General features: G+C 37.1%; 1 protein-coding gene and 1 pseudogene across 21 annotated transcripts in view; one reads left to right on the top strand and one right to left on the bottom strand.

Annotated features, from left to right (window-relative positions):
• Nucleotides 1-13321, top strand: part of MIER1 (MIER1 transcriptional regulator) — a 65998-nt gene that overhangs the window by 15658 nt on the left and 37019 nt on the right. For 19 of the 20 annotated variants that reach the window (XM_032426586.1, XM_032426575.1, XM_032426737.1 and 16 more), the window contains one exon: nucleotides 4285-4430. The exons of the other annotated variant lie outside the window; for it this stretch is intronic. In XM_032426586.1, coding sequence (XP_032282477.1) covers nucleotides 4285-4430 — 146 coding nt within the window. The remainder of the gene's footprint in view (nucleotides 1-4284; nucleotides 4431-13321) is intronic. 20 annotated transcript variants of the gene reach the window in all.
• On the bottom strand, nucleotides 8818-12967 carry LOC116646142 (annotated as a pseudogene). The gene is made up of 2 exons (XR_004302073.1): nucleotides 12367-12967; nucleotides 8818-12172 (listed from the first exon to the last, which is right to left on the bottom strand). The product of XR_004302073.1 is annotated as a 60S ribosomal protein L7a-like (transcript).

Here is a 13321-nt window from a genome sequence, read left to right as displayed (position 1 = left end):
AGGAAAGAGTCCAGTCTTTGCCTCAGTGTCCAGGGACTTCAAGAGAGAGGACAGCCTTCTATAATGGAGTACGTGAATTAAGGAACAGCTCAGTATAGCATAAGAGTCAGAAAGGGAGCTCTCTGAGATAGGGTAGTGTTTTATTTGAAAACATCTCATATATATTGAATATTTAGGTATGATGTATTACTGAATTTTTCAGATTATTGAAGCAGTCTTTCTATGTTGTAAGTTTTAGAAAGAATGTTTGTAAAAATGCTTAATATATGCCTTTTGTAATGGTTTGGGGTCATTTTCAGGAACACAAATCACTGTACTCTGTGTAGTACAATGTATGAAGTAGGAGCTAGACTAGAATACCTCCAGATCCCTTCTAAATGGTTAGTGTGCTCCCAATTGACTGTGAGTTTTGTCATATTTATTTCAACTGAGATGTCTTACTCTTTCTAATATGCTTGGAAGTAAAGTATATTAGGCTTTGTGACATTTCTGAAACTCAAGGATTTTTTTTTTAACTTCCTAGTTTATAAATATGTTCTGGATGGTTGAGGTTGGAAGTAATCTGACCTCAGATAAATAGTAGATTATTGTATCCTTTTTAGGACATGGAATTGTTCCCAATATTTTTTTTTCCTTTCAAACACAGACATCTTTTCATCGAAAAAATAGGTTCTAGTTGTTTTTGTTAATGTTGTCACACTGCAAATAGACTGCGTTTTAGATATATGTATTTTTAAGATTTTATTTATTGACAGAGAAAGAGAGAGGGATCACAAGTAGGCAGAGTGGCAGGCAGAGGGAGAGGGAGAAGCAGGCCCCCTGCTGAGCAGAGAGCCCAGTGCAGGGGCTCGATCCCAGGTCCTGGGATCCTGGGATCGTGACCTGAGCCAAAGGCAGACGCTTAACAGACTGAGCTACCCAGGTGCCCCTAGATATTTTTCTATGAATTTTTGAGACATTCATCAGGTAATATATAGGCACAAAAAAAGTAATTACTTTAAACGTGATATTAATAAATAGCTTTCTCATTTTCCATTCCATTTGAATCGGCTTAGGCTGACCTTGAATAGTGGAGTTTGAAGAATAAAATATCTTTGATGGCCTTTACTACTTGCTGAATGCTTATACAAATAGATTGATTTTTTTGTATTATTTTGTTTTTGTTTTCAGACTAAGGAAGGTCTTTTGAAGTAGTGTTTGTAATATCAGGCTTCTGCCCAAAGAGAATATATATTGTTCTTATAAGTAATACTAGTTGTAGGCAGTTAACAAAAGTTGGTGGAAAAAGAGTAGGAATAGAATAGAGGCTTCATGTAAAAAAATTTTTTTGGTCCGCTGGTAAAAGGCTATGGCTTTTGTAACATCTGTACTTTGGAATTGATGTTACTAATAATAATCACATGACCCAGGCTCAGTGGTTTATCTCTAGACTTTACCAGTGTAAACCTGTGGAGGCACAATACAGGGTTTTACCTGTAAGACTTGTAGCCATTAGAGGGGGAGATTTAGGGAACGGAAGGAAATAAAATGATTAAATGAGTGCACATGATATGTTATAAACAATTTATCTTTTGACTCTTTGAAAGATGTAAGATACCTTTTAGTAATTTTGCAGTAAGATGTAATTTTTTGACCAAACTGATCTTTGCCTTAACTCTGAAGCAAAATATTTACTTACACAAAGCACCAGATTCCCTACCTCTAATAATTTATTTAGGGATTTTTACCTCTAGGAGACAGCCTAACAGTGGGCCTAGTAATTAACAGAAAGGAATAGGATGGTTACTTGGTTTCAACAAGGTAAAAAAGAAGTCAGATGAAACCAGGAAGTCAGATTAAGGCAAGAAAAGAAGTGAAATTGTAAATTAGTAGAAAACAGTGCAGTGTATATGTGGAGAAAGGATTGGAGTGAGAAGGGGAAAAAGGTTTACCTACCCTTTGGTATTTCATGTGGTGCAAGGTGAGGTGGCAAAGCTTTGCAAATGACAACAAAAAATGGGAGACTTTAAGTAAGTAATAGAATACTTATAACTTGATGCTGTGTATTCATGTGAGTTTTGTTACTTTAGTTAGTGAAAGTATAAGTAGTTAGGAATTAAGCATAATTAGTTTTTTACAATATTTGCATTCAATAGGAATTATATTATGATTAGGATAATAGTATATTCAGGGTGGTGGTGTGAGGTGGTTTTAGGATCTTCCTGCCTACAAAGGAGAAGAAAAATACAGCATCATTTGTAGGAATACATGATTATTGACTAAGTGTCCTAGAAGATTGCTGGGTGAACTGAAAAGTTTTGGGAACATTTTTCATTAAAAACTCAAGAAGAAGGGATAATGATTGGGACAAAACTGCAACTAAATCAAGAGTTCTCAAACTGCTCTCCTATAGAACTCTATGTCCAGTCCCTCAACCAGTAGTACTAAGATGCCCTAATAAAATTATGCCATGCCATTTCTTTCCAAAGAAATTGATAGTATATATAATATGAAATGTATTTTTATTTTTACGTCATTCTAAAACGTTGATAGTTTTTTAACTCATTTGTGTTATGAGGTGATACCTGATTTAGAAATATCTATTTAGTTATTTTATATTTAATATCAATATTGTGTTCTTCAAAGAGCAGAATACTTCTTAGTGCTTCACCACCTGACCTGGCTTGCAGTTCACACATCTTAGTAAAAACAGGTTCTCTTCAGGGCCCCTGGGTGGCTCAGTCGGTTAAGCGTCCGACTCTTGATCTCAGCTCGTCTTGATCTCAGGGTTGTGAGTTCAAGCCCTTTGTTGGGTTCCACGCTGGGTGTGGAGCCTACTTAAAAAAAATTTTTTTTTTTTTTAAAGAAAAATAGGTTCTCTTCAAGTATTCTTTGAGGCAAGATACCTACTGTCTCTGAGGCTGGGGCTTGCAGGAGGTTTGAAGTACAGTAAAAGCACAGGCATTGAAATTAGCAGACCCAGGATTTAAATTCCATCCTTGCCACCTACTGGCTCTGTGGGTTTAAACATGCTGCTTAAACTCTCTGAGCCTCAAGTTTTTGTTTTTGTTCATAGGATTGTTTGAAGATTAAATGAGATATAATGTATGTGGCGTACTTGAGCCATAGTATTAGGCACACAGTAAGCATTCAAAACGTGGTGTTTACACTGAAAATTGAGGGAGATGACAAGAACCCTGAGCCTTGGGCACCCCATTATCCCTAGTACTCTGTTTTTCAAGAAATCAACCTTTAACTCTGTTTTACTTACTGGTCCTCTTACTGGACTGAAGGAAGGGTATATTGATGTAATATATTATGAATTAATGATATTAACCTTTATTAATTAATATAACTTTATTAACATTTAACAGTTTAAATTGATTAAAAAATTGCTAATTGATTTTTTAAATGTTAAATAACTCATTTATTAGTAAAAAATGCTTTTGCACACTTAAGTCCAGGTTTGGCAATAGCCAAATGTGGGGATAGTTTACAGAATGTATATGCCGAGCACTTGCAATCTAATATTACAGGCTTGACCCTATTGAGTACAGCAGTATTCCCCAGCCACCAGGCTAAAAATAGATTAGCTTACACATCAGTTACCTATTGGAGTATTTTTAATGACTTTCATAAGAGTTCTATATGCAGTTTTTAATAAATTTTGCTTTTATATTCTATATCAGAATTATTTCAGACCGAAATCAACTAAGTAAGTTGAGAACAGCTACCTATATGTTAAAATATATTTTTGTGGAAGAGCTAATAGAATAATATTTGAGTGCAGCTGTATTTTCATTAGACTGTTTGTTCAGATGACTTTGTATTTCACATGACTATGTATTCTCATGGGCCATAAGGGTTCATGCTCATTGGGTCTATTAAATATCAAATGATTAAGAATTGTGATTTTTTCCCACACAAATGATCGTTCTATTTTTAATATGACCCTTTATTCTTTGCAACTGAAATTTCATATTTAGATGACAGTACTTTTTAAAAGCTACATACTTTTTTAAAGCTATACTCTCCTCCCACCCCGCATACTAGTTGCAGTTTTAACTGTGAATATATAGAGGTGAAAGAGGGCAAAAAATAATCCCTGAGAGAAGAGAGTTTTTGCAGGAGGTTGGTGATGAGTGTAAGGGCAAGAATTTTAGAAAACAAATAAGACTTGATGTGCATAGCTTTTCCCTGATACTTTTATTTGACTTCTGCCCAGCTTCATATAACATACACATTAAATTAATATTAATAACACTTAATTTGGTTTACCAAACTTTTTAAAATATTCTTTACCAGGAGGTTCAGCAACATCAGATGACCATGAATTTGATCCATCAGCTGACATGCTGGTTCATGATTTTGATGATGAACGAACATTAGAAGAGGAAGAAATGATGGAAGGAGAAACAAACTTCAGTTCTGAAATAGAGGATCTTGCAAGGGTAAATAAACACTAAGAGCTAGAGGATGAAGTAGTCATGGCTTTTTTGCGGAGAGTAGTCATGGCTTTTTTGCAGAGAGAGGAAATACTTGAAATTTTGGGTCTCTACCTTTGTTTTGGGGGAAAAGTGGTGTTGTATATAATTGATACTGAAAAATTTTATGTGGTCGTAGGTGCGATATTTAAAGTTTGAAATGAAAGGCATTTTTTTTTTTTTAAATAACTATTTGGAATAGAATTAAAATAGTTACTTTAGTAAAACATCACAGGTATCCAGTCACAGATGGGCTATATGAAGAGGTGCTTGGGTGGCTCAGTCGGTTAAGTGTCCTACTCTTGATTTCAGCTCAGGGTCGTGAGATCAAGTGAGGTTGTTGGGCCCTGCATTGGGTGTGGAGCCTGCTTAAGATTCTCTCTTTCTCCCTCTGCCCCTCCACCCCTTTCCTGCTCTCTAAAAAAAAAGTATGCTGAATTTCCTCATACATACCTCTGTCCTCCCCCACTTGCTGACCTTTTACTTAATACCCTTTCAGAGCCAGAATTTCTTAATAGTGGTTATCATCTTCCTCATTTCCCATTTATTCCATAAAATACTCTAGATAGTCTCTGCCCTTTCCTGTCAAGATGACCAATGATTTTATTGTTCTATGCATCAGTCACTTTTCTCTACTTCACTCTCAGCCATATTCAACAGTTAACACTCCCTTCTTTTATTTGAATTCTGGAGTACCCCACTGTCCAGTTTTTCCTATCTGTTTGTTTCTATTCAGTGCCCTTTGCAGACTCCTCTTCCTTCACCCAAGGTTTAAATTTGGAATTCCGCAATTCTCTGTTTTGCACTTTTCTTCTGTCTGTAAATTAGTGCTCCTCAAAATGTAGTATGAAGGTCAGCTGCTTCAGAATCGCTCATGGACTTAAGAAATGCAGATTCCTATACCTGTCCCCAGGCATACTGAATTAGAATCTCTGGAATGTATACACACCAAATTTGAAAATTATTAATTAGGTGATCTGATTTAATCTATTCCCATGGTATCCATATTCTTTATTTTTCTAGCATTAACATATTCCTTGTCCCGGTTTTGTTTATCTAACCTTCCCTACGTGACATTTCTGCTTGGATATCTCAATAGACATCTTTAAATTTTAAATGTCCTAAGGGCGCCTGGGTGGCTTAGTTGGTTAAGCGTCTGACTTTTTTTGGCTCAGGTCATGATCTCAGGGTCCTGGGTCCAACCCCACATCGGGCTCTGTGCTCAACGGGGAGTCAGCTTGAATATTCTCTCTCTCTGCCCCACCCCTGGCTCGTGTGTTTGTGTGTGCGCGTGCGCGCTCTTTCTCTCGCTAACATAAATAAATAAAAATCTTTTTAAAAAATTCTTTAAAAATAGGGACGCCTGGGTGGCTCAATTGTTAAGCGTCCACCTTCGGCTCAGGTCATGATCCCAGGGTCCTGGGATCGAGCCCCGCATTGGGCTCCCTGCTCGGCGGGAAACCTGCTTCTCCCTCTCCCACTCCCCCTGCTTGTGTTCCCTCTCTCGCTGTCTCTCTGTCAAAAATAAATAAAATCTTTTTAAAAAAATTCTTTAAAAATAAAGTTTAAATGTCCAAAGCAGAACTGTTGATTGATGTTCTTCCTCCATCTGTTCCTTCCCTGTCTTCAGCTTAATAAAAAATGGCACTATATTGTACCTTGTTGCCTAAGTCAGAAATCAGGGAGTCCTCTTCCTTCATTCCCAGTACTCAATCCTAAATAAGCTTATCATTTCTACCCACAAAGATACCTCTTATCTGATTGTTGTTCCATCTCTGCTGCCACTGCCCAGGTCACCATTTCTAGTCTAGACTATTTATAGTAACTTCCTAACTAGATTCTCCCCATTTCCTCTTTTACCACTCTTCCCTCCAGGATATTTCTATAGTAGCTACGATGGTCTTTTCAAAATACAAATCCATTTGTGTCAGCCTTTTATTTAAAATTTCTTCAGTGGTTTCCTGTTACACAAGAAGAAAATCCAGATTCCTTGACTTGGCCAGCAAGGCCACCTGTTTGATAGGGTCCTTCAGCCATGTATTATAGTGCCTCTGTCATGCTCTTAAATAGCCACATCAGCTGCTTCTGTTCTTAGATGTGCTTTTTCTTTGTGCTTCAAGGCTTTTCAGCTCATTCCTGCTCCTTGATAACGTGCTTTGAGACTGACTCTTTATCCTCTTAAGTCTGGGCTTAATGTTTCCTCCTCAGAATGACCTTAACCTGTCTCCTAATTAGCTTTTTTTAAAACCATTATACCCCATTCAATGCTTTCTTATAACTAACACAATTTGTAATTACATGTTTGTCTAATTTATTATCTGAATCCTCCTTTAGTTCTATGACGGGAGGGACAGTTTTTGTTTTATTCACCAGTGTATTTCCTGGTACTTAGCAAGAGTGGTCAGACATTTTGAATGAATGGATAAATCAATCTGGTATGCTCTAATTTAAAATGTCCTACATAAATGATCTGCACTCCATGATAAAAAGAACATAAATAAGACATCGTGTCAGTCTTTAAGCATTTGGAATACATAATATCGTGGAAAAATGAATTGTACTTTTGTGGTAATAAAGACTAATTTGTGTTTCAGAATTTTAGTTTGGAACTTTTTAAAGTGTACATTTAAAGAGCTAGAAAAGGAATCCTATTAATATCTAGTTAAATCTTGTCAGATGGTCCCATTTTGGATCTTTTAGTAATTAAAGCTGGCTTATAATGCCTAAGCAATTCAATATTTTATTAAGCCAAAAAACAGAATTGGTTTTAGGGGCAATGATGTATAGCTGTTATAAAAGCTTTTCAAGAATGAGTTAAAAGTACATGAAGAGCCTGGAGTCAAAACTATTCTTTAGAAGAGGCTGGAAAGTCATTCAGAAGACTGGTATAATTTGTTTGAATGATTCAGAACCTAGTTGAACATCGAAAGAAACAATCATAGTCACTTCATATATTCATTAAGTGGAAAGGCAGTTATTTGCCTATATTTCATAGAAATTTCTATTGCTTTAGATATATTTTTGTTTCTGAATAACCCATCCATGGGATAACATTTAAAGGAGGCAAATGTTATATTTTCCATTTTCTCACATTCTGCATTACTCAAATAGTTGAGTAAGTAGTTACTTAAGAGGAGATAATCAGTACAGGTTATGTGGTAGAATGATTATTGTTTTCTTCTGTTTTGGAAAATAGGCTGTCACATTTAATTAGTACAAAATCGCTAATAAGCTTTGCTAAAAGTTTGGATGTATATTGTCTTTTACTATTTCTCCTTTATTCTCTGCCTCCTTCAGTCTTTTAAAGCCTCCCCAAATTTGCTTTCAAATGACCCTTCTTAGGGAAAAAAAACTTAAAGTAGAATTATTTGTAGAGGATATAGAAAGAAAAAGACAGGGAACCAATCTTTTATCATTCTCTTCATTCAGGCAGTCTTACACCTTCTCAGATGCTTCTAGCTTTTCCCAGAATAATTAAGGCATAGGTTTAAGTTGCGCAAAATCATCAGTGCTTTCATCTGTAACCTGCCGCTAAGCTAGTTCAGGGCCAGTATGATTATAAACTCTTTAGGTATGAACCAAACTAAACTTTTTTTTTTAATTTAAAAAATGAAGATTTTCTCATATTGATTACTGATTTTCTTTTATAGAAACGAAACATTACAGCTCTGTCAAGAATCGGTTAGTTGGTTTTTACCTGGCATGTTATATGCAGTGGACTTTTGATGTAATTATGGCAGAGAATTCTGACAGTTGATTCATTCAGGAGTTATCAATAACTGCATGGCCTGTAGTTTTAAGTTCATTGAAAAGTAGTTTTTCATAGAAGATGCTTTGATGTTTGTTATTACATTTCAGTACAGTTCAAATATAGGCATAAAGCTTAATATTATAAAAGGTGGATATATAAGTTTACCATTTAAATATTTTAGTAGAATTAGATACAAAGGTTAGAATTTATTGTGGTGATCTTAGAGAGTGTCAGAATCATTCCCATAGTAAATAGACTTTTTGCTAGAAATAGCAATATGTAGGTCGGTTTAACTGTTTTTCAGATGTATTCTTAAAATTCATAGTCTTGCTTTGAAGGGCACAGTTGTAGTGGTCTATTTGGGAGAAGAGGGATCGGGATCAGCTATCTCTTTATGTATTTATCTGTATTTTTAAAAAATCACATTATAGGGGCACCTGGGTAGCTCAGTTGTTGAGCGTCTGCCTTTGGCTCAGGTCATGATCCTGGGATCGAGTCCCACATCGGGCTCCCTGCTCCGCGGGAAGCCTGCTTCTCCCTCTCCCACTCCCCCTGCTTGTGTTCCTTCTCTCGCTATCTCTCTCTGTCAAATAAATAAATAAAATCTTTAAAAAAAAAATCACATTATCATAATATTATACTTAATATTCACTTTGAAGTGCCAGACACATACCATCTGATGAATCTCCAGAACTAGAAAATAAAAGCTAAAATGTGAGAGCTTGAGTACTTTTTGAAGTATACACACAAGAATTACATTGAATAAAAAGAAACCCGAGTGTGGGGATTATAAAGAAACGTTCAGTGCCTCCATCCCTTTATAATTTATCTTATAGTGAAACCCCAACCCTAAGAGGTTGGTTACCTCAGGAACTGTCTCTGTAGTCCAATCTGGATATAGTCCCCTGGACCATCCTGGCTAGAAATCAGTCTCTTTCCTTCTTCCTCCCCTCTTCCTTTGTAAGCATTTATTGGTAAGTCATTCGTGGTACAAGGTGGAAGAAGAGTACTGTGTCCATCCACCAAATGGCCCTTGAATAGCCAGTATCTGCTGTCACCTGCAGTCATTTCTAAATGACTAATCTGATATGAGGCAGAGGGACCCACTCCTCTCCCAGCAGATGGGCACCTCTCCAACGTTCAAATAATACTGAAGTTATTTGGTAACTTTACCATATTGTTGTAAAGTTAAAGGACAGATTTAACTTCAGATAAAATGTTTGTCTTTTAAAAAATCTATTCTTTTCACCTCCAGCTAGCCTCCCTTTAGGTTATGCAGGTAGGATTGCTCCTGTTTTTGTTATAGTGCTTAGTTAACTTATTTCTTAAAGCACAGTATGCAAGTATAGTCCACATTCCTGTGTTTTATTCATTTTGTGCTGTGTCCATATCTTCCTTTATATTTCTTACAGTCTATCAACCCAGTACATCTTATTTCACATTCCATCAGGATGACGTACACTTAACCTAGGGTCAGGTTTCAAGGAAGGCAGTATATAGCATATATATGTAAAGATATTATAAAGCATTTAGTCACACTGTGTGGCCAAAACTCAACTGCAAGTGTGTGACTTTGGACAAGTTACTTAACGTCTTTAAGCTTCAGTTTTATTATATAAACATTTAATACAGTATCCTACATGGTAATCACTCAGTAAAACCTAGTAGTTATATCATTCATAAAATTCTCAAAGAAATTTATAACTCCCAAACTGTGAAGATCTACTCTACTTGACCCATAATTTTCTCTTTCACTTTGCTTCCCTGATTTCTATACTCTTAACCTTTGTATGAATGGTAATAAGACATTGCTACTTTATTGTGACGTTTCAGTTTAACTTGAGGAAAGCCCCTTATTTAGTACCTTGTAGGACACAGACTTTGACAATAAAAGTTAATGAGAGATTATCTGGAACAGGTGACTGACAGGCCCTAATATAATGTATTGTCAGCCATGTTTTATTTAGCTTTTAGTCTCTTTTCAGAGGGAAGTGACAAGGAACATCTGTTTTATAGGGTATCATTACTGTTTATATCAGAATATTTGGGGACAAATAATAGAAATCCATCTTGAACTAACTTAGGCAAAATGGGGAATTTAATGCTCATGTAATTTTATTAAGAGCAGGGAGATATCTAGGCCTTAAGGACTCAAGTGCCACCAGAAGATATTTTCTGTTTCTGCTGTTCTACATGGTGGCATCCTTTTTCAGACCAACTTTCTTTATATGCTGTCAGTTTCCAGGTCTCCAAGATGTACTGCTTTAGATAGTCTGTGTTTCTTTAGCTGCTATTGGTACAGATTTGGAAACAAACTATGGCCAGGCTTGGGTCATGTGCCCATTCCAAACCTACGGCCAGGGAATGTAGTGATTCCAATTGGATCAGATGCCATATAGTCCAGAACGTGAGCTCTCAATCAAAATACATGCTTGGAATGAAGGAAGCATTTCCTGGAAGAAGATGAATATAGAAGTTGAAAGAGAAAGGATTGGGGGGTGGGGCAGACAACGATGAATTACCCTGACAAAATACTTGTTAAAGCTTATGTACTTCTGTTAGTGCATAGTAGGGACACAATAAATGCTGCTTGAATTTGAAACTGAGGATTCCTCGGCAAAATTGACTTTGGTTTACTGTAGTTGTGGCTGTGTTTACTGCAAGATCTTTATACTTCAGATCAAGTAAGATACTTTTCATACTAATGTCAAACTCTCTTGTATTCCTCAGTGAGTCTTGATTGTTGATTACTAACTTGTTGCTTTCTAACTTGGTATTAGGTGACAGAGGTTAAGTTAAAAGTTAATACCTAAGCAAAAGCATAAAACCATTATATACTCTTTGTTTTTAAAATCAAGCAAGCATTTTCTTAATGGAATAGGCAAGGATATTTTGTTTACACATAATAGAACCCACCTAAAATTAACTTTGAAGTTTATTAGAACTTTATTGTTTTTAATTTGGGGTTTTTTTTTGGGGGTTGTTTTTAATATTTTTTCTTTAGAACTATTTTTAGAAGTCCTATGAATGTGTATCTGGGCACAAGGAGTGTCTGGAACAGAGATTCGGTGTCACCAGGACCTCTTGATCATTCTTTACTCATGGTTATTTTCTTCAGGGTCTCTTGAGTTTTTTCTTTACCACATCCACTAATTTAGTTTAGGTTCTAATTATACTACACGTGAACGATAGCAGGGGATTCCATCCTAGCTCTGTCTCTGGCAGACTAAATCTTTCCCTGCCAAAGTCCATTTTGAACATTTTGCTTTGTGTATAATTTTCCCTAAGCCCTTCCAGTGTCAATCACCACTCAACAGTTACTCTGAAATGGAGTCAAAAGTAGAGTATAACACCTCCTACTAGCGACTAAGTAAAACTAGAGAAAATAGGTAAAAATACCAGGTCTACCTTTTTTATTTTAGTTTCTACAGATATCTTCTGCTCTAATCAGAGTAACCTGGGTATTCATTTTTGTTTCTATACTTGTGCAGTAGTCACTCGCTCTGACTTAAGTGACTTTTCTTTATCTGCCAGTTCTGTTACTGTTTCTTCACATTCAATCAGATCTCCTCCGAATGTACTGTGATCTGCCACTTTGACTCTCCTCTGTTCTCTGCTTAGCCAATTTTAGAAGTGTTGTTAAATTTTTCTTTGAGAAATGAATTGTTACAAGGTGAGTCACATTTCTTTTTTTTTTCTTTTTTTGAAAGAGAACTTTTTATTACTTTTATGTACAGAAAACTCAACACTTAGCTGGTTTGGTGGCCAGTTCTTTGGCCTCTGCCTTTTCTAGCTTGGCGATATAAACCACCAGCTTTGCACCCAGGATGTTGCCTCCCCAGTGAGGGCGGATATCATCATATCCGTCACTGTAATTGGTCCTGATAGCTTCCACCGACTTAGCCAGAGCTCGTTTGTCTTCTGAGTTAATCTGTGTGAAGGCGACATTGGTGCAGGTCTTCTTTTTTTTAAAGATTTATTTATTTATTTGAGAGAGCGAGAATGAGAGAGAGAGTACATGAGAGGGGGGAGGGTCAGGGAGAAGCAGACTTCCTGCCGAGCAGGGAGCCTGACGCGGGACTCGATCCCGGGACTCCGGGATCATGACCTGAGCCCAAGGCAGTCGCTTAACCAACTGAGCCACCCAGGCGCCCCGGTGCAGGTCTTCTTGTGGACCAGATGGCTCAGCCTGGCCTTCCCCTTGATAATACAGTAGGGAACACCCATCTTACAACACAGGGCAGGGAGGAAGACAGCCAGCCTAGTGGGATCCACAGCATGTGCAGTCACTACCAGCTGAGCCTTCTTGTTTTACACTAAGATGGTGACAGTATTAACCCCTGCTGGAGGGACAAGTGATGTCTTAATAGGGACATCCCCTTTGCCAGCAGCTTTCTTCTCAGCCTGGGCCAACAATCTCTGCTTTTTTTTTGTCTTTGGTCTGTATTTGTGGGCCAGCTTAAGCAGGTGAGTAGCTGTTTCGTGGTCCAAAGCCTGGGTGAACTGGTTAATGCCAGGAGGCAGTTTCAGATGTTTATAGAGAACAGCCCTTTGCTGTTGCAGTTGGATGTAGCGGAGCCATTTGACAAAGCAGGTGGGGTCCCTTTGGGGCTGGATATCCTGTCCGATACCAGAATTCTTGGACCTTTTCTCAAATGGGATTGACCACCTTCTTGGCTTCCTGTTTCCTCATGACAGCAGGAGTTGGGGCCACCTTCTTCCCCTTAGCCTTCTTTCCTTTTCACATCTTGGATGGCTGGAGGAGAGCTAAAGTGAGTCATACTTCTTAAATGCTTATCTAGGAGGAAAAAATAATTGACCTAACCGTGAATATAAGATATTCTGTATTCCCAAAAGTGATTTAAAAAAAAAAAAATTCCTTTCCATGCAGTTAGTATGTCACCTATCCTTTTGACACATAACTGAGCTAGGTGTCAGGTGTTAGTGATTAGCTTTATTAAAGATAATGATCAAGCTTTATTACCTCCCATTGGAAAGGAAATTTGCAGGTATCTTGTATTGTGAGATAAGTGGTTCTCAAGGTAGTCCCATACCAAGAGCATCAGTATGGTCTGGCTTATAGAAAATATGCAGATACTCTGCCCCT

Source organism: Phoca vitulina, unplaced genomic scaffold (genome assembly GCF_004348235.1).
Source record: "Phoca vitulina isolate PV1807 unplaced genomic scaffold, GSC_HSeal_1.0 scaffold2, whole genome shotgun sequence".
NCBI classification, from domain to species: Eukaryota; Metazoa; Chordata; class Mammalia; order Carnivora; family Phocidae; genus Phoca; species Phoca vitulina.
Note: the sequence above shows the minus strand (reverse complement) of the source record. Positions and strands in the feature narration are given on the sequence as shown.